Source organism: Camelus dromedarius, chromosome 16 (assembly GCF_036321535.1).
Source record: "Camelus dromedarius isolate mCamDro1 chromosome 16, mCamDro1.pat, whole genome shotgun sequence".
NCBI lineage: Eukaryota > Metazoa > Chordata > Mammalia > Artiodactyla > Camelidae > Camelus > Camelus dromedarius.
Genome location: NC_087451.1, coordinates 38,064,420 through 38,089,469, shown reverse-complemented (window position 1 = coordinate 38,089,469; position 25,050 = coordinate 38,064,420). Strand labels below are relative to the sequence as shown.

At 34.9% G+C, this 25,050-nt stretch overlaps 1 protein-coding gene across 1 annotated transcript in view; it reads left to right on the top strand.

Moving 5' to 3' along the window:
* The window catches only part of CEP112 (centrosomal protein 112), a 373,877-nt gene that overhangs the window by 119,605 nt on the left and 229,222 nt on the right, over positions 1 to 25,050 (top strand). The window contains exon 18 of the mRNA XM_031468925.2: positions 20,043 to 20,178. Coding sequence (XP_031324785.1) covers positions 20,043 to 20,178 — 136 coding nt within the window. The remainder of the gene's footprint in view (positions 1 to 20,042; positions 20,179 to 25,050) is intronic.

Genomic DNA, 25,050 nt, shown 5'->3' with positions numbered 1-25,050 from the left:
AAGACCTAATGGCCTTTTGATGTCTGATTCTTTGAATCGGCTTTTTCTTTTTAAAGGGGTGCTATGTGATTATAATTAGAAACATTTCAAGTTCTTTATTTGGGAAGTTAATTGCTCCTTAACTTGCTCAGTTATAACTAATCATGTAGTTTTGAATGGTGGTAGTGTTTGAAATTATTACTAAGAAGATTCACCTTTTTTAGTAGAGAGAGTGCCAATTCATTGTGAAAGTTTTATCACATCCGTAATGAGTAGTCATTCATTTTGTAGGTTGTAGCTGTGATGTGACCATACATTTATTATATATTTAAAATGTTTCATTTTAATGATTTTCTAAGTAATTAGTGAAAATATAATAATCTGCTTTTCTTGCAACTGGTACTATTATATTTGAAGTTGGAAATTATGGATAAATAAGTAGAAGGCACTGCCAAAATTTTATATTCGTTTTTGTTGGGTGACTTAAAAAGTATTCAGCTTTGCATTGATACAAACCTTTGTGTCATCTGAACAAAGTTATCCCTACATTTTGGAAAAAAAATGCCTAAAAACTCTGAATATAATTTTCTTCACAAAAATAGCTTTGTTAAGTATCAGTGGTGGTGGTGGGACCCATCTGTTCTCTTTTCTCCACTCTGCTTGAGCATCTGAAACCATTTTAGATGGAGAGCAGTCAAAGTTTCCAGTTTATTGTAAGCATTCCTGAGCCCCAGTGAGCACGCTGACATAACCCTCCCTCTCAGAAGCACGATGGAAAGCTTGAAGAGAGGATAGAAATATGTGGTGACCTTGTTTCAAGTTGAAAAGGAAATTTCTATTCTATTAAGTACTTCTTTGTGGGCATGTCTTCACAGAACTCTGCATTTCTTCTCACTGCTTTAAATGAGTGTCAGTATAACAGATGGTCAAGAGGCTTCTTATTGACAGAGACAAGTGTGACTGTTTCACACAAGAGTTTTAATTTATGGCATGAGACTTTTAAGTTTATTGGATGATTTCTTCAGGAATTAAGTTTGCAGAACTCATTTTTTTTTAGCAGTGTATATATTTAGCCTCTTGAGTTTTACTACAATCAAACTTTACTTTAGCAATGGAATGTGGTGAAATAAATATTATCCTGGTGGGGAGTTGACAAACTGATAAAATATGGCAATACTTTATATTTAATGTTTTATAGTTGGCAAAATGATTTTAATATATATTCCCTTAATTTATCCTCAAAAGAATTTTATGTGATTGTTTGTTATTTTCTGCATTTTAAAGGGAGAAACTGAGGTTCAAAGAGATTAAGCAGTTTAAGAAGTAAGGCATAGCGAGGGTGTGGCCGAGCCAGGACTTAAACCTAGGCCTTCCGCTTCCTAGTTTTGTGCTCTTTCTCTGATAGAATACTGACTTTTACCTTTTGTGCCTCTCAGTAGATTTCTTTTTGTGCTTTTTTAAATGACTTGATCCAAATAATTCATTGATGAAAACATATACTTGATATGTCATTACTTATTCTTGACTTAATTCCCAAATGAGAGAAAGTGTCCTGCCCACAGTTTCTGACAACTGCCCACCACTTTCTCTGTAAAGGACGACCTCCCTCTGTCTGCCATACTTATTGGATCTAGCGTGGACACCTGATCCAAAGGTAGCAAATTCATTTTACTTTGAGGTGCAAAGAGCTTAAAGTCACTTAGCTAGTAAGTGGAGGTGCCAGGGTCGAAATTGTGTGTGCTTGACTCTAAATCCCCTATTCTTAACCATGTTGCTGTATCGCACTGCCCCTCCTCCCTGATCTTGGGAGTTTGGAACTGGAAAACCAACAGACTAACTCAATCAATGCAGAAACTGAAAAAGCGGAAAGTTACTATGATCAAGATTGGCTAGGCAGCCATGGTGGGCCATATGCAAGCTCGAGGTTTGAGTAGCTAGTTGATGCCAACAGGAAAACGGAGCCAGACGCACAGAGAGGAGCTGAGAAGCTTTAAGAAGTGCAGCCCATGTGTAGAAAAGCTTTGTCTATTCCAGTTGCATCTCAAGAGAGACACTTCTCCGAGATGCTGCGTCTTTATAGTATACAGCTGTTTTATTTAGGTGATGTGAGTTGGAAGGTATTTTAAAAATTTATTTAAATAATTATATTTATTTAAAAAAATAGACTAAATATGGCCCAAATACAGTGTGTATATATTTTTAAAAGACATTTATCTTAGAACAAATAAAGGCGAACTTCAGTGTCCCCTCTGTCAAAATTCTCAAGAATTTGTGCAAAGAATGTCTAAATTAGTGCCGGTGTGGCATACTTCTGTAGATTCCTTAGGCATATTAAGGAAGATTATTCATGAAAATAAAATTAATGATAGTACTTTATTAGAAACATCTAGGAGTTTATTCAGTAGGAATAAATTCTCAGTATAAACTTGTAAATCTGAAAAATTTGTAAGATACTTTATTTGAGAGAGATTAGAGACCATTAAATAATACCCATTTCTCCCCTCAGATTTAGAAGTCATTTGAAAAAAGAAAAGAATCAGGTAGATGGAGTTGTGGTTTAGGTGTGTGTCCAGCGGGAGCCTTGGGAATCTTCCTGCCTTGGGTTAAATGCTCTCACCTGGTCACAGCAGGAGCCAGGAGCCTGAGCAGAACAGAGAGCCATTTCCGGTGAGAGGACAGGATGGGGGATTTCAGGATTGCTTCCCCCAAAGCCAGTGGTTGTTAGTGTGTGCGGGAGAGAGTGGAATGAGAAAGGGCAGAAGTTTTCTTCTCGTCCAGAAGAGTGGACGGAAGTGCTTACTTTGTGGGCTGGGTTAGGAGAGGTTGGAGGAGAACTTAACACAGTCCACAGATGCAAATTTAACCAAGGGAGCATCTTGTAATATTTACTTCAGATCCTTTTTGTTTGAAGGTAAAAAAAATATCATAGCATACATACGGGTTTTCCCCTTTTCCTTCTTCCGAGATAATCACACCTTTCTTGTCCACATTTTATACTTTTACCAAGTCTTTTAAAGGCTGTATTATCTCCTTGAAGAGATACCTGATTTTCATTAGGATGAATTCTCTTGAAGGAGAGTTGTCTGTCCCTTATGTAAATAGACTTTCGATAGTCATAACTGAGCAGTCTATCACAGAGACCAGGACATGCAGGAATCCCACAGCTGAAATCACGATCAGTCTCAAACGAAGACTCCCACTACATGTACTTTAAGTAGAACAGCAGAATTCCAATAAACATTTCAGTTGCCTTTCTTTTTCCAACTTACATATTTAAGGCTTTAAATTGTTTTAAGAAATGCTTAAGTTGTATCCTGCAAATTTTTATATGTATTTTTTTTTGTGGTGGTTTAGTTACAAGTGTAACTAGTTCATGATTTTCAATATGATTTCTTATTAGACACTTAGAAATTACCTACAAGTATTTCTTCTCTTTTCCAAAGAAATTACTCAGCAGGCAGAGATAGGAAACAGATGAGTGTATACATCCACACATGCATATACGTGTGTGTGCATATATAAATATGTATGTATCGTTTTTATATCATATACATATGTTCATATGCATATCTACCACTATTTCTGTATCTGGCTAAATATATAAAAATCATGAATTCACACTGATTCCTTCCTTTATTTGTTTTTTTCCTTCCCTTATTTGTTATTCCCTTTTCTGACAATGAGAAACCTGACTTCCAACATATATAAAGTTGTTGGCTCAAACCTTGAATACCAGGAAATGGTTTTTGAATCGATAAACCATAGCTCTGTGAAAAAGAAACCTAAAGCTATAGTTTAATATTTTTTTTGCATTCTGTTTGTCCTTAGCCTGAGAGCGTATGATCCAAATATTGTGTTCAAAAGTTAACTTGGGTATTTCTTATCCCTTCCCTGTCAGTGTGATTATGTTGTTAATTAATTGAAGTGCTGTTAGATTTTCTTACTGTTGTTGGTATTTCATTTTAGAATTTCCCTCCTCCATCCTTGTTTATTTCACTTACTCTTTGAGTAAATGGAACATTAGTGTGGTTTTCAAAAGTCAGGCCTGTCCTAAAAGGTAAATTGAGAGAAGGGTCCCCCCCTTTCCTTCTGTCCTTTCTGCTCCGTTCCCAGCCTCCCCTGTTGAGGTGTGCTCCATCAGTCTCTGGCTGATCCTCTCTGTGTTTGTTTTTGCACAAATGAGCAGTTACATATATATCTCATTATTTGATCTTCATTCTTACACTTTGCTTTTTTCATTTATTATTAACTGGAAGTCATTCATTTTTTTTCCATCAGCACAGTATGTGAGTGTGGTGTTGAATTATAGTTTGTGCAATTGCTGTCCTGCCTATGGGCATACGGGTTGTATCCAATATTTGTAGTGACAAATGATTTTGTAATGAATAAACTAGTAGAATATGTTTTTGTATTGCTTGAAATATATATTCAAGGTCACTTTTTAGGGGTGAGAATGCTGGGTCAAAAGATAAACATATGTAGTTTTGTTATATATTACCAGATGCCCCTTCATGAAGGGGTACTGACTGAATTTCTGTTGGTTACATATTAAAATGACTTTTGACCCGCAGCCTCCCGAGTAGAATGTGTCATTATATTTGAATGTTTTTGAAAATCTGATAGGCAGTAAAGTTTTTCAATATAGTCTTAATTTGCAGTTCTTTTATAATAGGTGAGAGTAAACATTATAAACATATTTTCACATATTTAAGGGCCATTTTAACAGCTTTCTTGAATTATAATTGAAGTACAATAAATTTCACATATTCAAAGCCTACAGATTCACTTTTTGACATGTGTATATGCTTGTGAAACTACCAACACAAAGAACGTGTTTATGTGAGTGTAGAATTACTCTCGCCCCTATGTTATCTCCCTGCCCACCCTCTGCCTTCTCTGTGTGCAGGCAACCACTAATCTCCTTCTGTAACTATATTTTAATTTTAATTTCTAATTTTAAGTAAATGGAAGCATACAGTGTGTATACTTTTTGGTCTCACTTCTTTCCTTTGGCGTACTGATTATGAGATCGTCCATGTTGTACTGTATATCCATAGTTCGTTTTTAAAATTTTGAGTAATGTTCCATTGTATGGATATACCATAATTTGTTGATCCATATACCTGTTGATGGCCATTTGCATTGTTTTCACTTTGGGGCTATCACAGATAAAGCTTCCATGAACATTAGTGTCCAAATCTTTGTGTGGACATTTGCTTTTTGTTCTCTTGGATAAAACCCTAAAAGTCAAATGTACAGATCATAAGGGAGATGTATGTTTAACTCTTTAAGAAACTGCCAAACTCTTCTCCAAAGTGGTGGTGCTATTTTACAGTTCCCCCAGCGATGTATAAGAGTTCTAGTTCCTCCACATCCTTGCCAAAACTTGGTATGATCCGTATTTCTGTTTTCACAATTCCGACAGGTATGTACAAGTGTGTCATTGTGCTTTTGCATTTCCCTAGTGACTAATTTTGAAAAATCTTTCCATGTCCTTTTTTCCCATAAGTGTATCTACCTTGGTGAGTGTCTGTTCAAATCTTTAGCGCCTATTTTTTTAAACTGGGTTGGTATTTTCTTATTATTGAGTTTTGAGAAATCTTTGTACATATTGGATACAAGTACTTTAATAGATGATTTTCAAATATTTTCTCCCAGTATGTGGGTTTTCTTTTCATTCTTTTAATAGTTTCTTTCAAAGAGCAGGTGTTTTTAATTTTGATGAAATCCAGTTTATTTATTTGTTCTTTCATGGATTGTGCTTTTAGTGTCATAGCTAAGAAATCTTTCCTTAACACCAGGTTACAAAGGTTTTCTCCTGGAAGTTTTATAGTTTTAGGTTTTACATTTAGGAATATAATTCATTTTTTAAGTTAATTTAGTATATGTTGAGAAGTATAAATTGAAACTGTTTTTCTCTTTATTTTATTAATAATTGCCTTCTATTCCTTTTAATACATATAGAATCTTTAGTGATGTAACTGCTCTCATTTGTAATATTGTCAATTTGTACTGTTTCTTTTTCCAGATTAGTCTGGGTACAGGTTTATCAATTTTATTAATATTCTCGAAGAACTAGCTTTTGGTTACATTGATTTTTGTCTAATTTTTCTGCTCCAATTTTATTGATTTCTATTCTGATTATTATTATTGTCTTTCTTCTACTTATTTGTGTTTAATTTGTTGTTCTTTTTCTAGTTTATTAAGGTGAAAGCTGATACCAGTGACTTGACATCTGTGTATTTAATTTTTGATACAAGTATTTAGTTCTATAAAATTTCCCTCAAGTACAGCTGTAGCAGCATCTCTCTAATTTTGATATATTTTATGTCCATTTTCAATAAGTTCAAAATATTTTCTAACTTCTTGTTTGATAGAAGAGTGTTATTTAGTTTCCAGTTATTTGGGGGTTTCCTAGAAATCTTTTATACATTTTAAATTTAATTCCACTGTGATCAGAGAGTATATACATTGCATAATTTGAATCCTTTTAATTTTTTGAGAATTGTTTTATGTTGTAAAATATAGTCTATTTTGGTAAGTGTTCCATTCACTTTTGAAATTAATATGGGTTCTGTTGTGGTTGAGTGGAATGTCTATAAGTGTCAGTTAGATCGTGTTGGTGATAGTGTTATTCAGATCCTGTTTATCCTTGTCTATCTGCTTTCCCTATCAATTATGGATAGAAAGCAATATTGAGATCTTTAATTGTACTTTTGCTTGTCTTTATTCATCCTTGCAGTACTATAAGTATTTATTTCTTGTATTTAGAAAATTTGTGTCATGTTGATATTTTGACTAATTATTATAAAATGACTTTTTTATTCTTGGTAATATTCTTTGCTCTGAAATCTTCTTGGAATGATATTAATATAGCCATTCCAGCTTTCTTTTGATTAGTGTTGGTATAGTATATATTTTTAATGTTTTTAGTTTATTAGCCTCTTTATTTTTAAAGTGTGTTTCTCATTGGCAGCATGTAGTTGGCATCTGCTTTTCAACCAGTTTGATTGCCTTTTACTTGGGATATTTAGACCATTTACATTTAAAGCGACTAATGATATGGTTAATTTTAAATCTAGCATCTTACTATTTGTTTCTGTTTTTCCTATATGTCCATCATTTACCTTTATTTTTTTCTTCCTTCTTTTGGATTGATTGCATATTTTTTTATGAATTCTTTTATCTCCTTTATTGGCCTGTTAGCTATAACTAGTGGCTTTGCTATTTTAGTGGCTGATTTAGAATTGAGAGTATACATTTCAAAGTTGTCACAGTCTACACTCAAGTCACATGAAACTAGTTCATGTATAAGGATCTTACAGTTATTTACTGCCATTTCCTGCCTGGTGACCTTTGTGTTATCCTTGTCATACGTTTCACTTTTACATGTCACAAACCATACACTACACTGTTATTATTTTTTATTCAAACAGTGAATTATTTTTAGAGACTTAAATAATATAAAAAAGTCTTGCTGTGCATCCCTTTGTATATATCCACGTTTCCATTTCATGTCATTATCCTTCAGCCTGAAGGACTTCCTTTATTTATTTATCTTTAGTACAGGTGTCCTGCTATGAGTTCTTCCATCATTTGAATATCTGAAAGATATTTTCACAGGGTATGGAATTCTAAATTGAGTTTTTTCTTCCAGCAATTTAAGGTGTTGTTTCACTGTCTTCTTGCTTGCATTGTTCCTACTGGGAAGTCTGCTGCCATCCTTATTTTTGTTCCTCTGTATTTTTTCTAGCTGCTTTCAGGATTCTTTTTCTCTTTGTCACTGGTTTTGGTGCAAATTGATTATAGTGTGCCTTGGTGTAGTTTTCTTTATTTTTCTTGTGCTTGGAGTTCCTTGAGTTTTGGATCTGTAAATTTATCATCTTAGCTAAATTTGAAGAACTTTTGACCACTATTTCTTCAAATATTTTTCTGTTCCCATCTCTATTCTCCTTAGGGACTCTAAGCACACGTATGCTAGTTGCTGAAAGTTGTTACTGATGCTTTGTTTCTTTTTTATTATTCTGTTTTCCTTTCTTGCCTTGTTTTGGTTAGTTTCCATTGCTATGTCTCCAAGTTTGCTCATCTTTTATTTAGTAATGCATAATCTGCTTTTAATATCAAGCATTGTTTTTCACCTCAGACATTGTAGTTTTTCTGTAAAACTACAAAAATTCTGTCTCTAGAATTTCAGTATGAGAAGATGATTCTCAGCATCATCACAAGCCCTTTTCTCTGTTCTCTGTATTTTAGTCATATTGGCTCTGGTTCTCTTCTTTGTATGATCAACAGTCTTCCCCTTTCACAGCTTCTCCATTTGTTGTCCTTTATGCTGGACTGCCCTTATCCTCTTATTTTCTTTTACCCAATTCTTCTCACCCTTCAGTTGACTTTAACATCACTTTCTTAAATCCTAATTCCTAGGAAAGGTTTCTTTTCTCCCTATTGTACAAACCCTTAATACCCTATGTTTCTCCTTTGTTCATTGAATTGAATATTCACTAATAGTAATGCATTAATTCATGGTTTTTTGCCCTGCTAGACTGAAAGCTTCCTTAGCACAAGAACTGGTTGTGATTAATCCAGTGATGTCATCTCAACATCTAGCAAGGTGCCTGGCATATAATGGGTATTTAACACATTAATGGTAAATGAATTAATGAATACCACGTGGTAGCAAATTAACAGATGACTGAATTTATCATTAAGCACATGTAAGATAATCACTGGAGCCTTTGGAAAAATTTAGTATGAGGTGGGATAAAACGCTGAGTGAAACATGGATATATATTTATAAAAACTGATTGTTATTTTAAAACTAACATAAATCCAGGTAACATACTTTTATGCACTTATCAATAGAGTTTTTGTAATCAGTAAAAATGATTTTATATTTTCTTATATTTCAAAGAAAACTTTAATCCTATCTTTGGAAATCTTTTGCCCCTACCATATTCATCTTCCATTTGAAATAAATAAAAATCTTCTGATGGAGATTTGCTTTTTTCATAGAAAGTATGATGGTAAGGAGGAAAGTGAAAGATATTTACAAATACCAAGTACAAATATGTCTTTTACAAATACATATACATTTATATACATGTGCATATGTACCTTTTAAACATTCTTAGTACTGATCTTACCAAAATGACATGCCCTTTGTGCAGCTTTTCTGTTTTATTCTAGGCACGATGAATTCTTCTAGTCTTTGTTTGCTCTTAGTGTGGCGTTCATATCATTGTGTAGCTTTTCTTACCTGAAAATAGTATAGAGTCTAACTTCCTTCCCATATTGAAAGCAAGGACGAGGTACTTCTAGCACCAGGCACAAATCCTGGCATACAGTAGGTCAATAGGTGTTAAGTAAATGCTTGGTAGACATTTTAGCTTTCATGTGTTCAAAAAGGATTTGATATGCAAATACTGCTATATGAGGATAAGTTATAGTAAGGACCTAGTTGTAACTTCAGTTAACTAAACAGTGATTTAGTAAAATTATATATGTATGTGTATAAAATTGTATATATATACACACACACACATACACACACATACATATACATACACAGGTTTAAAGAACTAGAACAACTTTTGACTTTGAAATCAGATGGGCTGATTTAATTTCTCATTCTGCCATTTACTATATAATCATAGACAAATCATTTAACTCTTCTAAATTTCATTGTTTTCATCTGTGAAAAAAGTAAATAATTTTTCTAGTTATAAAAATGAAATGAAACAATATATGAACTGCTCTAAGCTGTAATGAGCACAAAAAAACACTCAAAAACTGTTCACTCTTTTGTCATTTGCAAAGACATTAAAATTATGGTTACACTATAAATGTTATAGTTTGTAGCAGCATCATTCAGTAAAAGTACTGGAAAATATCTGTTGTGACTTTAAAATATATTTCACATAATTTAGAAATCATTTATGATAAGTAGAAAACTTCCCTCAATGATAAATACTACATTTATATTTGGTAAATAAGAGAAAATTTGCCTGCTTAAAGTTTGATCTACTTGTGCACAGTGATGAATGTAAGTGAGAATATTTTGCAGCTACTTTGAAATATTGAACTGCCCAGGGACAAGGCATGGATGATGTTTTGAAGGAAATAAATATTTCAGCTTCACATTTCAGCCTTTCTTCTTTATTCCTTTGATCTGGCTTTGGTTTACTTATTATTCTGCTTGAATGACTTCACACTGCCTTTTCCCTCTCCCTAGTAACCAGAAGTGGTCCTGCACCTATTTCAAAATATTTAGGCTTTGTCATTTTATAGGATGAACATGTATTTCCTTATTATTTACTGATACACTGCTGCCTGTAAAATAAGATAAATTGGTGGATATGTATGTAGCTTTGCATGTATGATGTATAATTTATATATGGAACTTTTAATCAGTACTTTCTTAAATATAAGTAACATGAAAGGAAGCAATATTAGATTTGGGATTTATTTTGAAGTTTAAAGAGTTTAAAGATTTTAAAGGAATTTTCTTCACTATACACTGAAGCTGTTTTATCTTTAAGGATCATTTTCTCAAGGTTTTCTAATTTCACCATAAAAATTTCAATTGCTTTTTTATTTGCTGAGGTAGAGTTCTTTTAATTTACTTACAGACCCATATTATAGGCAGTTTAGCACAAAATTATTATGAAAACTTTATTTAAATGTTTCATTACATTTACCTATATTGCTTTGTTTTACACTGTCCACACAAATTTTCTGATCTTCTGAGACTAATTCTCTTATACACCCTCACTGCCTCTTTCCATTTTTTGTATTCCCATTGCATTTACAGTTTGTCACAAAATATATGTAACATTACACTATTTGATTTTTTGTTGCATTTTTCTCTTTCCCTTAATCAGATTGTAATCTCTCCAGTATAAGAACCATTTCTCTTATACTTCTTCTAAGTGTTCTGCAGTATTTCACTGAGAAGATTTTAGAATTTGCTGCCAGGACCCTTCCCTAAGCTCCTGGAACATGACTAAGTTACTGAGAATGTAGGAGGTTGATGCCAGGATCTGTTCTTTTGAATCATGATTCAAATCCAGTTGACTTCAAAGGATTTATGGACCTCCTAGCTGCAATCCCTGTCTCCTTAAGAGATTTTTGGGTAGTTGAAGCAGATTCCTCATTCTTATTTATAAATAATATGCTTTAACCAATCACGGCTCTTCTAGACTGAAGTTTGACCCTGGGGGCATGGCTTTTGTAAGCCTAAATCATTGTGAGAAAAGTTCCACAGAACTTCTCTACGTTGTTATCTTCCTTTCTCTAGCTGGTTTAGTCTCAAATCATCATAGTTTCATTGAACCTTATTGTATACTTGCCTGAGGTTGTATCAATGCTGTCCTGTTAGAGCCATGGTTGTGGCTCATCTACTTTTGACTTTGAGAACTGCTAGCTTTCTTTGTTCTACCTTTACTGCTACTGTCTGTAAATCCACTCACCCTGAAAGGCTTCTGAGAAGTTGGTGCTGCTTCACCATGGTAGGATGGAGATTCCTGCAGTAGAGATCTACTTTCTACAGACTCATCTCTTCCATTAAATGCAGTGGAATAAAATCTCTCTGAACTCTCTCCTTCTGTCTTTCAAGATCCTGTGTTCAAACCTCTGTTGTAATATTTAGTATTTATCTTTTTCATTTACTTGATGGGGCCCTCTTAACAAGACAGGTTTCTCATACAGCTTTGTTCCTTAGTATAATAAGTCAATGGCTAACATGTAGTAGATCTTTACCAGTGTCTGATGAATGAGTCAGTAAAAGGTTGAAACATTAAGGCTCAAAATGTTATGTTCTTTTAGGAGGAAGAAGAATGGAGAAAATCTTCTCAGATTTGCTGTGGCCATTTTGAACATCATTTTGTTACTTATCTTTACAAATACTCGTTTTATCTTTATTATGTTACAAAAGATGTATTTATCTTTGGCTTTTTAGATTTTAATGGATATATGCTAATCTAATTTGCAGCCTACTCTGTGACTGAAGATAGCACTTTGTCCTTGAATATCTTGAGTTGGACTAGCACATACTAGGAACACCCACAGTATGTTTCAAAATTGTGGTATATGTCTTTGATGTGAGCAATGCAGAAATGTTTGGCCACACGATTTCCTTATTAGGCCTTAAAACTTTCCCATAAAAAGTCACCTTAGCTTTGACTTGGCATTCTCCTTTAGTATATGCTCATCTCTGGGGCTCCCTGAATTTTTTGACAATACCTCCTTCTTCATTATCCATTGCACAGTTCTTTTCTATGTTGGCTTCTAATCTTATGAACTTACCTTAGAAAAACTAAAGCTTTATTTGGTCGCTTCTTTCTTTGGCAGGCCCTAGCAGTCATTGATCTCCAGAAGAGATTAATAAACTGCAAAGAGCTACACAAGCATATCATCATCATCATCACCAATTTAGGGTTCTCTCTGAGTCTTCTTTCTCTAGTTCAGAAGCACCTGTAAGGCACATGCTGTAAGGACAAGTAAATTCTTGGTGGTAGAACCATTATAATCGTCTGCAAGCATTGTGTGACATTGAATTCTTTAGAAAATTGGATGATAATTGCTTTATCAGGTTATTCTCCAGTATCCTACACCCTCTTCAAAAATCAAATTCACAAACACCCTGAAACCAAATGATACATACGCAAGTCGTCTTCCACTTCATGGTATTTGATAACCATACCTTCTGGCATGAAGTACCATTGAGTGGCTCTCATTCAGGCATGATTTTGTCACTCCAGGGGACATTTGACATGTCTGTAGACATTTTGGGGTTGTCAGAATTGGGGATGGGACATTGTCACTGGGACCTGATGAATAGAGGCCAGGCATATATTGCTAAGCATATCACAATGCACAGGACAGGTGCAAAGAATTATCTGGCCTGAAGTGTCAACAGTACTGAAGTTGAAGAGTTTATTCTGTTCTGTGGTTTCGTTCTTGTCCCATCTAGATGATACACATTTATCAAACCAACATTGAATAATTCTATACATATAGTATGCTAAAGGTCTGTAATATAAATAAGAGGAAGATACTGTTCTGTCCCCACACCCTCCATTCCCCTGATCTAAAAAAGATTTGATTATCCTGGAAAAGATAGATACATACATTTACAACTATAACAGTGTATATAAAATGCTATAGTAGCAGCATAGAACGGATAATAAAGAACCTAAAGAATGAATAGTAATCTGCCAGTCAAAACAACCAAGAAGGGAGGTTCCAGTTCATATTATGACCAGGTAAGCTCCAATCAGACTAATCCTTCCACAAAAATAAAGTCTGTACAAGATATAAAATAGGACTACCTGAAGGCCCTGGAGAAAGAATAAGCACAAAGAGGTAGCAGAAGGGAGTACACACTTAGAAGGAGGAAAGGTGAGCTTCCCACTTCTGTAGTATTTATCTGACCACATTTGATATCATGTGGGACAGCTAGAATGTGGATAGATACTTGCCCTCTTAGGGCTTAAAGAACCAGCTGAAAGAATGGACAGTAATAGCCACTAGCAAACTAAGATGGAAAGACACCCAGGAAATAAGAGAGCCAGAGAAGGGAAGCCCAAATTCTTCATATGATGTCAGTTCATATTTCTGACTGATCCCTAAAATTCCAAACAGCCTAAGACTAAGAGTTGAACTTATAGATGAGCTTCTGCATCCCACAGGGGAGACAGAATTTATATTGTGAATTCAGCCAAGTTGACTGCCTGCTATAAACAAATAATTAAAATTATCAATCAGTACTATTCAGAGGAAAATAACCAGAATCCAGACTCTCTACTATGTATCATTCATAACAGATACAAGCCAAAATTATTTGACGTATGAAGAATCAGGATAAGAAATGACCTATTTATTTTCAATCAGGATAACATGACCTTTTTATTCTCAAAAGATAATGCAGTCAATGGAGACCACCCCAGGATGAATTAGATGCTAGAATTAGCAGGTAAAAATTTAAAGTAGCTCTTGTAATTATGCACAAGGATTTTAAGCAAAATGGGTGGTGATGAATGAAAAGTTAAAAAAAAAGTGAAAAATACAACATTTGAAATTTAAAATGTGGGGTGAATGTAACAACAGAATGGAGATGACAGTAAGATTCAATGAACATGAAGATAAATCATTAGAAATTACACACTCTGAGCACAAAAAACAAATGTACTAAAAATACAAGTTGCAGGGACTCACAAGACAATAACAATGTATAATATATATTTAATTTGAGTCCCAGAAGTGGAGGGAAGAGAGTAATAGAGCAGAAAAACATTTGAATAAATAATAGCCAGAAATCTTCCAGTTTTCATGAAAGACATAATTATACTAATTTAAGAACTCAGTAAAGCCCAAGCAGGGTAAATGGAAAACAAAACAAAACAAAACAAACAGCAGTTGTTATTATCTCTGTCTTGTGATTATAGCCGTTCTAGAGGTTGTGTATTAGTATATCATTGTGGTCTTGACTTGCATTTTCTTGATCAGCAGTGGTATTGAGAGTCCTTTCATGTGCCTATTGGCTAATTGTGTATCTTTTTTGGAGAAATGTCTATTCAGATTCTTCAACTATTTTTAAATTGTATTTTTTTATTATTGATTTGTAAGCGTTCTTTATTCTTGATACGAATCTATTTTCAGATACACGACTTGCAAATATTTTCTTTCATTTTGTGGATTTCCTTTTCACTTTTTGTTAATATTCCTTTCAGCACACGTTTTTTAAATTGCTGGTGTATATTTATCTATATTTCGTTTTCTTGTTTTATGCTTTTGGTATTATATCTATGAAGGCTTTGCTTTTAGCTCAAGGTCACAAAGATTTACTCCTGTATTTTCTTTCTAAGAGTTTTATATTTTTAGCTCTTACATTTAGGTCTTGACCCAACTTGAGTTAATTTTTGTGTATTGTGTAAGGAAGGAATCCAGCTTTATTCATTGGCCTATGAATATTCAGTTGTCCCAACACCATTTGTTGTAAGACTATTTGTTTTCCCATTGAACTGTCTTGGCACTCTTGCTGAAAATCTGCTGATTATCAGTGTAAGGGTTTATTTCTGGAATCTTTTTTTTTTTTTCTGGAATCTTAATCCTGTTCCATTGATTTATATGTCTGTTCTTATGCCAGTAGCACGCTGTTTTGATTACTCTAACTTTTAGTAAGTTTTGAAATCAGGAAATGTGAGTCCTTCAACTTTGTTCTTTTTCAAGATTGTTCTGCCTATTCTGGGTTCCTTGCTTTTCCATATGCATTTTAGGACCATCTTGTCAGTTTCAGCAAAATGTTCGGGGATTGTGTTGAATCTGTAGCTCAATTTGAAGAGTACTGTCATCTTTACAATTTTAAGATCACTTTTAGTTTCCATTTTACCCGTGTTCCTTTCTGGCTTTTGATGTATCAGATGTTTAGATGTCCACAGTGTTTACCATTTATAATAAGAATTTAGCAGAGACCATTAGTCCTCGCAGTCATGTGAAGAAGAGCCCAAAGAAATCTATTCATTTATCATGCTTAGTGAAGGTATTACTTTTAGTGCCTTCAAAGTCATAGTTGTATCTCAGTGTTTTTAGCTGACTTGCTCTAATCAGTTTAAGGACCAATAGCAGCCATGAATATAGATGATGTAGTACTTGAAAGTCGTTTTCCAGCCCAGCTGGAAAGGGATTGGAGAATCTTCTGGCTGTTTTTCAGCCCTGTTTGAAGTTTTTTGTTTTGTTTTGTTTTTCTTGGAGTTTCCAGTGGAGATGCCAAGCTGGCAGCAAATGAAGTATACTGTAACGTGAAGCCATGTAAATATACATTGGATCACTGCCATCATTATCAAAAGTGCTGGTGCAGAAATGTGCAAGGGAAGATTTTCAAATTAAAGTTGGCCTGTACATATAAATGTTAGCTTTTAAAGCTCAAGAAATACTAAATTGTAGTCCATTAGTCTCCTACATTTTATTGCCTTTTTGGAATAATCATGTACTTCAGAACATCCTTTAATCTGACCTGGCTTGTGGTTGTATAAGAATGTAGCTTCTTTTTTCTTTATGCTTTATATACTGAGGCAGGGAAAATTTACTGCATTTTATAAATAAATCAGAGTTAAAAAGCAAATATTCTTCCCACCTTTTTATCTTCATGGAGGCCAGCTTTAAGGCATTTGAATGATGCGTTTATACTCGGCCCCACAACTAATTCCACTGAAAAAAATAATCTTCAAAGTCACATTTTTTCTTCTTTTTTTACAGGACACACTATTTGGAATCATGGTATAAGGAAATACTGTTCTTATGTTAGTGAGGAGCAGACCTTTCTCTCAAGTGCTGAAAAGTTTCACTTCTGTTTCATTCCTTTGGTAGAAATTAAAATGGATCCTTCATTACAATGAATATCATCTCTTTACTTAAATTAAGGCTGATAGTTTGCTTATACTAAGATAGAAGGTTCCTAAATATTAGTGGAGCTCAGGTTTAACTGGACAGGAACATCGATTTACAGTGAGTGATGCCTTCTTTGATATTTAACATTACTACCAAATTAGATGCACAGGTGTGGTGGGACTGAAAACAAGCCGAGAGGTTTCACGCATTTCCCTATGCTTGCTATTTCATATGAAACAGTATCTGCTATTTGTAAATCAGGCTGCAGATGCTCAGTTAAAAGCAATGTGCCTTATTGCACTAGGTTTTATTTTAACAAACAGTATTTTTTACAAACAGTATTTTTAATATCGTCTCAATATATAGCTGATACTGGGTAAAATTTATAACTTTGACTTATCTTTTCATGAGTCAGTTATAAAGTAAGGGAACTAAACTTGGTAGGTAAGAAGGAGATAATATAGATTAAATATCCTATTAAATTTAAAGTATTTACATTAGCTAGCTCAGGTGAATTATTGGGCAAAAAATGTGAAACAACTGCTTTTCAACATTCATAGAACAAAGCTGATATTTCAGCCATAATTTTAAATTATATGATATATAAATTTTAAAGTTTTCAAATACTGTCCAGTGTGCTTTCTTTTCTATTTATATAGGCTGAGGAAGCAAAGGTAAACCTTTGAAATATTGTAATTCTAACTGTGAAATAGTCTTCCCAAGTGTGTTTAGGAGGGCCTCAAAAAGTAAAGAGTAACAGGGATGAACTAATTACTGTAGCGTTTGGCAGAGAAGCAGCCTTTGCATTGCCTGACCCCAACCCACTGCATGGGGACATTAGTCATCTACCACAGCAGCCTATTCCTGTGAGCCTGGTCTCACAGTCCTTTTAATAGATCGTTCTAGGCAACTGCTTCCAGTCACTGGGGTCCATCAACCTGAGCAAATGTCCATCAAACATTAGTGACAACTGTCCATCACCTATATCTAGGCCATGGTACCCAGTATGATTTATATGACTTAATCTGTTTTCATAGGCTATTGTAATATTCAAATATTTGAATATTCAAACAAAATATTCCATGTTTATATCGGGGAAATCCTATATACAACTCAAGACTTGTTTTTGAGCAGCATAGTATAAGGGTGATAATGCTTCAGGCCAAATTAAAATCCTCTGTAGCCGTCAAAGTGCTCAGTCTTTTATGTAGTGATGGCCCTTGACTCAGTCTTCAGTATGACATCCAGTTATTAATCACCTTTGTCCAGCTGCGTTATTAACATTAAGGGGCAAAAAAAAAAGCATCATGAATATAAAGGCCTTGGACTTTGGCAGCCAGTTAACGTTAAAGACATTCTGTTTTAACAACATGTCAGAAAAATGGAGGGCAGCAAGATATTCGGGTTCCTGTTATGTAGTCAACTAACGTGGACAACTTGAAAAAAAGCTGTAAAAACATTCCCAAAGCGTATGCCACATTGCTGTAAAAAGCGGCAACCACAAGCTTCGTCTGGCATGCTGCATGGCCGGGGATGGCTTCTCTCTCATGCAGGGCCTCACGCCTCTTGGGACAGAGTATTAAACCCTGTAGGTTATTAAAATGATGGTTATGCCTGTAAAACAGACACATAGAAGAAAAGGGAGTTCAGTGGAAAGACTGCATAGTTTAAGCCAGAGATGTCTTGATTATCATCATCTTCAGGTAGAGGATGTGTAGCATGAAGAGATAAACAGACATAAGTGGTACTTATGATGAAAGATACGGAAAGGGTGGATACAGAGTTTGTTCTTCCGGGCCATCTGCAGGGAGCTGCTTATCTGCAGATACGACACACCCATGCATGGATGTATGTGTTGGAGGCGGGGGGATCTCTATATGCATTGCTGCATTTTACAAAGGAACAGGAGAGGTGACACTTTTTCTTATCAATCTTTCTGCCATTTAAGCTTTGAGAAAAGTTTCCAATTTGGGGGAAATTGGTATTTTATGTCACATATATGTCCTTATTGGAAAACCTAGAAATTATTAAGTGTCTTAAAGAGGATTTTAAACTCAGGTCTGAGTAGCTCCAAAAAGCTCAAATTACTTTTTACCTACATCTTAAAAGATAGTAGCATCATTGTTTGGGAAATGTCTTTCCCCCCCATTATGATGTTTCACTAAAATTTGATTTATGTGAGTTAAATTACCCCATCTCCCCAGCTTTCTTCAGTATTACAATGAATAATAAGATAATTTTTATATATGTATAAACTTTCACATTTAGGGAAAATGAGCCAAATTGGTCTTACTTATGATATACTAGTCCATTTGGGTGGCTGCCCCAAAATACCACAGATTGGGTGGCTGCCCCAAAATACCACAGATTGGGTAGCTTGTAAACAACAGAAACTTATTTCTCACAGATGTGGTGGCCGGGAAGTCAAGATAGAGGCACCGGCATGGTCATGAGCCAACCTTTTCCTGGTTCTTAACTACCTCCTTCTTTCTATGTCTTCACATAGTGGAAGGGGCAAAGGATCTCTCTGGAACCTCTTTTCTAAGGGCACTAATCCCATTTTGAGGGCACACATGCAGACCATAGAACATGACATCTGGAAAATCAGGAAAGCAGCAGAACAGCATAGCCAACAGCAGGAGCTCTAGAAGCAGGCGGCCAGGTCTCGATTCCTGCTCGACCTGTCACTAGATGTATAGCCTTGGAAGTATTCTCTATGTCCCAGTTTCCTGTTCTGTAAAACCAGGGATATAATAGTCTTACACAAGTTGACTGTGAGAATAAATGAGAGAAGACATATCAAAATAGTTTGCACAGGGACCGTACCTACTTAGAGCTCAGTAGTAGTCAGTATTAACTTTCACGTATATAACTTAAAGCCTTTGTTTTTTATTTCTTTTATCAACACGCAAAGATTTATCTTCCTTTGTTGAACCTTTTTGACTACTTAATTTTAATTCAAGGTGTTAGAGAGATTCCTATTAGTAATTTTTAAAAAATGAGACAATTTCACATACTGTAAAATTCATCCTTTTAAAGAGTACATTTAGCAGATGGTAATATATTCATGAGGATGTGCAGCCATCACTACTATCTAATTCCAGAACATTTTCATCACCAAAAAAATCCCCCAAACCCCACAGGCATTAGCAGTCACTTCCCGTTCTCCCTGTCCTCCCAGCCCCTGGCAACCACAAATTTACTTTCCATCTCTATGGATTTATCTGTTCTGGATATTTCTCATAAATAGAATCATACACTATGTGACCTTGTGTCTGGCTTCTTTGCCTGTGTACAGTGTTTTCGAGGCTTGTCCGTGTTGTACATGCATCAGAACTTCATTCCTTTCTGAGGCTGAATCCCATCGCCTGGATATACTGCATTTTGCTCATCCATTCATCAGTTGATGGAGACACATTGGTTGTAAAAAGTTTTCGTTTTAGGGAAATCTCTGAAAGTAGTTGTATCCTCCTCAGAACACGTTATATGTTGATGCTCTTTCTACACTGAGACAGATTATGTTATTGTCAATTTTTTAAAGGGAAGATTTATAGAATTGGGATCCAAAAAATTGAAATCTGAATTTTATTTTAGAGAAGGTTAAATATTGTTCTTTGATTTGAGCCAAGTTCTTTCATTTTATAGTTTACCTCTGAAGCTTTTCTGAACTTTTTTAGGGAAAAAGAGGAGCAGCTAACTCGTGTGACTGAAGTTCAGAGGCTGCAGGCCCAGCAGGCCGACGCCGCACTGGAAGAGTTTAAGCGGCAGGTGGAACTGAACTCAGAGAAAGTCTACGCTGAAATGAAAGAGCAGGTGAGGAGGCCGCTGTGCTGTCTTTTTTGAAAGTCATTCTCTCAGTGGGAAGGTATATTCTGATCTCAGGTATGACAGAAACATGTTTACTTGTTCAAAACACTTTGTCAGAATTAGCCATACAATTGGGTCAGGGATACAGAATAAGAAAGGGATATTAGGCCTGGCAGAGGAGGGCACCTGTCTCCACCAGAGCCTCAAAGGAAGAGGTGGCTCCTAGCAGCCAAGAGCAAGAGCCCCAGCAGAGAGGGCTCAGCCGGCAGACTCCTTCTGCTCCCGACAGAGCACAGGAGGGAAAGGGGCCGTGGTGTGCATCTCTGGAGGGTTTGGTCTGTGCTCCTCCCGGGCTGCTGGTGGCACTGGTCAGCAGTTTCTTGCTGACAGTGAGTGGAAAGAGAGAGGTGGACAAGAAGATGGGTCCTCCTTCCTCCTTCAGGATTCCTTGATTCATCCTTAAAGAAACGCCAGAATAACCATTTTAAAGTCCTATCCACAAATGTGGTAACGCCTGAGTGTCTTGCTTTGGGAGCATGGATCCGCCTCCAGGTGAAGTCCCATGACTGGTTTCTGCAGAACAGGGCCTCGAGCTGTCAGCATCTGTGTTTGTTCGTGCGCCATAAATAGCATTATGTTGATCAGTTACAGCACATTATCTTCACCTGGCAGTTCAGGAGCACAGAGGCTGTCTCCCGCTCTTAAACAAGTGGTACGTTTTATAGTTTTGAGGGAAAATTAAAAATTATAAAAGAATAAAGAGAACAGACACCTAGGCACCCATCTGAAGAATCAACAATTTTTAACACCGTTTATTTAAACTGAAATGTTACAGATGTAGTCTCAGTTTGCTTTGCTGTTACTCATCTCTAATCACATTACTCTATCCTCTCCTGAGAAAACCTGCATAATTATTTTAGTGTGTATTATTTCAGTGTATTTTATACTTTCATATGCATATATAATGTCTGTGTATATCATATGCATGTATTATATATACATATGTGAAGTATATGAATATATGCATATATAATACTTATCCTTCTAGTTTTTAAAAGTTAGGTAAGTAACTTTTACAGATTTTATGTATTGTTTGCTCTTTTACCTTCAATTCTGCATATCTGTGTCCTATCCATGTTGATTTAGTTCAATCCTTTTAATACTGAGTATATATTATCATATGAATAAACTGGGTATTTAGTTTATTTTTCAGGTTTTCTTGATTAGGAAGAATGTTGCAATACTTGTTTGTGATTTGATTTTCAGCTGGAGTTACCTTCCTCAGGAGTCCCAAGCACACACTGGTGGTAGAACTGTCCCTACAGGTTTACTGATGGAGCTCTGTAGGGTTTACCAGTTTGGAACTGTGTTTTCTTGTTGTTTCCTTGATTCAGATTTCCACTCCTATTGAGTTGTGTGATTTGGGTCCTGAGAGTGGGGTCTGAGATCCCTTCTCTCTGTTTCCCTACTCCTTGCCTTGGGCAAAGGCTAGATTCCTGCTGAGAGTCGGGTTGGAAGGTGGAGACTTTCAATCTCTGTTACATGAACGTGCATCTCTTCCCAGCTCCCAGCTATGATCAGAGCCCAGGCCCAAGAAAGTATATCTGGCCCAAATGGGCAGGGGAGCTGCATAGGAGACTCTTTGATCAGCTTAACATTTAAAGGAATACAGAAAATATTGGAGGAGAGGGCCCCTGGCAAGAAATTTTAAGTATATAGTGAAGAAGGCTAAAAAAAGGGGCATTTGTAAGTGCTAAGGCTGATAGTACAACTTTCTGACAAAAGCTGAGGCCATGACAGGCACCTTTGGATCAAGAAATGCACTTCTTGGGGTTGATGATATAATATTAGCAGATTATAGAATTTATGGATAAGTAAGGAGGAAAACAAGCAAACAACATGGGACTTCTGAAAACATTTTGTAGAACAAGAAAAAGGCATTTGGATCCAGCAGTCACAGAATACTTCCAAAACCAATCTACTATAGAGTTTAGGAAAAAAAAAAACTCTCAGAAAAGTAATACCTTTAATAAGAAGACATGATGTATACAAAAGAGGCCACACTTACCGAGTGAAATTAAGGCAATGAAACTGGATACATTCTTAAAAAAGAATTGAACCTCAAGGGAAAAATGAAAATCATACAAGCTCCTAGGCAGGATGAAACTGGCAAAGAACTTAGAGAAACAATGGAGTAATGCTTCAGAGTTTTGAAGGGGAAAAGTTGTGACCCAATTTTATACATAACTAAGGAGTTTTTCACTTGCAAAATCAACAGAAAAACATTTTCTTAGTAAGATTTCACGTACTGTATGCTGCTTATTTCTTTTCTAGAAAAAAAATTATATCAACACATCAACCAATTCAGAGATGAAGCAAAAGACATCCCACCTGTGGGGAAACCATCACATTAAAGGATGAGTAGAGAACAATGGAATTTAACAAAATAAAAACAAATTTAACTAATTGTTGAAAATCTGGTTGTAAGATAGAATGCTAATGCTTACTGATTCTTGAAGAAGAAGGTATATAATGTACAAAATACAAGTTTGATAAAAACAAATCTAAATCCCTAGGTTACATAAATAAAGTTCAAGAAGTAAGTGGACAGAGAGGAGCACAGTATGCCAAAGCTCTGCCATGAATAGGTGAGATTCAAAGGATTCTTAAAATTAGGAAAATGTACGTTAAAATACTGTTTTAAGTTTATAAACATAAGCATTAATAAAATTAACAAGATGTTACAGTCTCATAAAAATTTTGAGAAGATAAAAGCAAAACTTGAGATATTGCCAAAGGAATAGAAGTAGAAATAGAACAAAATGTCCAAAATAAGACAGAGCATATAATTATAATAGTAAATATTAACAGGTTAAAATTTTCTAATGAAAAGAAGGTATTGATTAGTTTACTTAAATCTGAGTATATGCTATTTATAAAAGCTATGACAATTATATAAGTATATTTTATCACTTGTATTCAGAATAAAAGGAAGTAAGAATATAATATTACACAATTTAGAATCAATACAAGTCAGTAAAATGGACAAGGGAATATATATATATATTTTTTTTTCTTTTTTTGAGGAGGGTGAAGAGGGTTTTATTTTGGATATGTTAAGAGCAGAGAGGGCCTTTCTTGGTTAGGTTACCCCAAGGGAATATATTTTTGCATGCTTAAGCCAAGAGTACTTAACAATGGAAAAATTGGAATGGAATAGTCATGGAGTGCTTTAATAAATTTTTCTCCATCTTTGACAGCTTGGGGCAGGGAACAAAAATCAAACAAATAAGTGATCAAAATAGCAGCTTATAAATCAGCTAGACCATAAAGAAACACTCAATGTATTTCTGAAACTTAAAATGACAGAGAGCACTTTTTTTTTTACCACAATGCTTAGTAAAACCAGAAATTAAATTTCAATTAAAATTGCTACATCAGACTTCACCAAAATTAAAAACTTTTGCTCTTTGCAAGACACCATTAAAAAACAACAAAGGGAAAGTAAGGCAAGCCAGAGAATGGAAGAAAAGGTTCACAAATATTTCCAAGAACTTGTATCTAAAATATAAAAGAAATCTTACAGCTCAGTAATAAGACGGCAAACAACCCAGTTAAAAATAGGCAAAGTATTTGGACATCTCAAAGAAGACTAATAAGCACATAAAAAGATGTTCAGTGTCATCATTCATCAGGGAAGTACAAATTAAAACCAAAATGAAATGCCACTACATGCTTATTAGAATAGTTAAAATTACGAAGATTGGTTGACAGAGCCAACTGTTGGTGAAGGCATGGTCAAATGGAGCTCTTCTACAATGCTGGTGGGAAAACTGCCAGTTTCTTAAAATGGTAAACATACATGACCATATGTCAGCCATCCATTCCTATATGTTTGTTTCAGAGCAAAATTCTTGTCTCATCTTCTGTGAGCAGGTTCCAGTTTCAGTTAAGTTCCAAAGCCTTTGCTCTAGTGTGTTGGGTTTGTTTGTATTGTGCCACTCAGGACTGAGTCTAAGAGTTGGGTAGTGATTTAAATCACTCCACCCAATGACTCCAGGCACTCATGGAACATTCTCCAGGATAGACCATATGCTTGGCCACAAAACAATTTTCAATAAATTTTAAAAGGACTAAAATCATACAAAATGTGTTCCTTGACCCCAATGATAATAAATTAGAAATGAACAATAGTAAGAAATCTGGAAAATCTCCACATATTTGGAAATTAAATGACATACTTATGAATAACTCGTGGATCAAAGAAGATATTATAAGGAAAATTACAAAATATTTTGAACTGAACTAAAACAAAGATACGGCGTATCAAAATTTATAGAATACAGCTAATGCAGTACTTAAAAAATGTTTATAGCTTGAAATATCTATATCCAAAAAGAAAGTTATCAAATCAGTAACCTAAATTTCATCTTAAGAAACCAGAAAAAGAAAAGCAAGTTTCTGCTCAAGGGAGCAGAAGAAAGGAAATAATAAATATTTTTATCTATTTGCAGAAAGCAAAGTAGAAAACATTAAAATAGAGAAAACCAGTGAGTCAAAGCTGGTTCTTTGAAAATATCAACAAAATTGACAAATTTTTCTTGACTGATGGAAAAAGAATTTTAAATAAGGAGAAACAAATTACCAAAGATAGGAATGAAAGGGGAGAGGACACTGCTATTGATCCTACACAAAATGAAAGAATTACAAGATGATATTTTTAAAAACTTATGCCAACAAATTATACAACTTAGGTGAAATGGACAAATTCCTAGAAAGGTGGAAATTACTAAAACTTTCTCAAGAGTAGAAAGTCTGAATTGTCCTGTAATAGATAACAATATTTAATTAGCAATTAAAAATCATTTTACAGAGAAA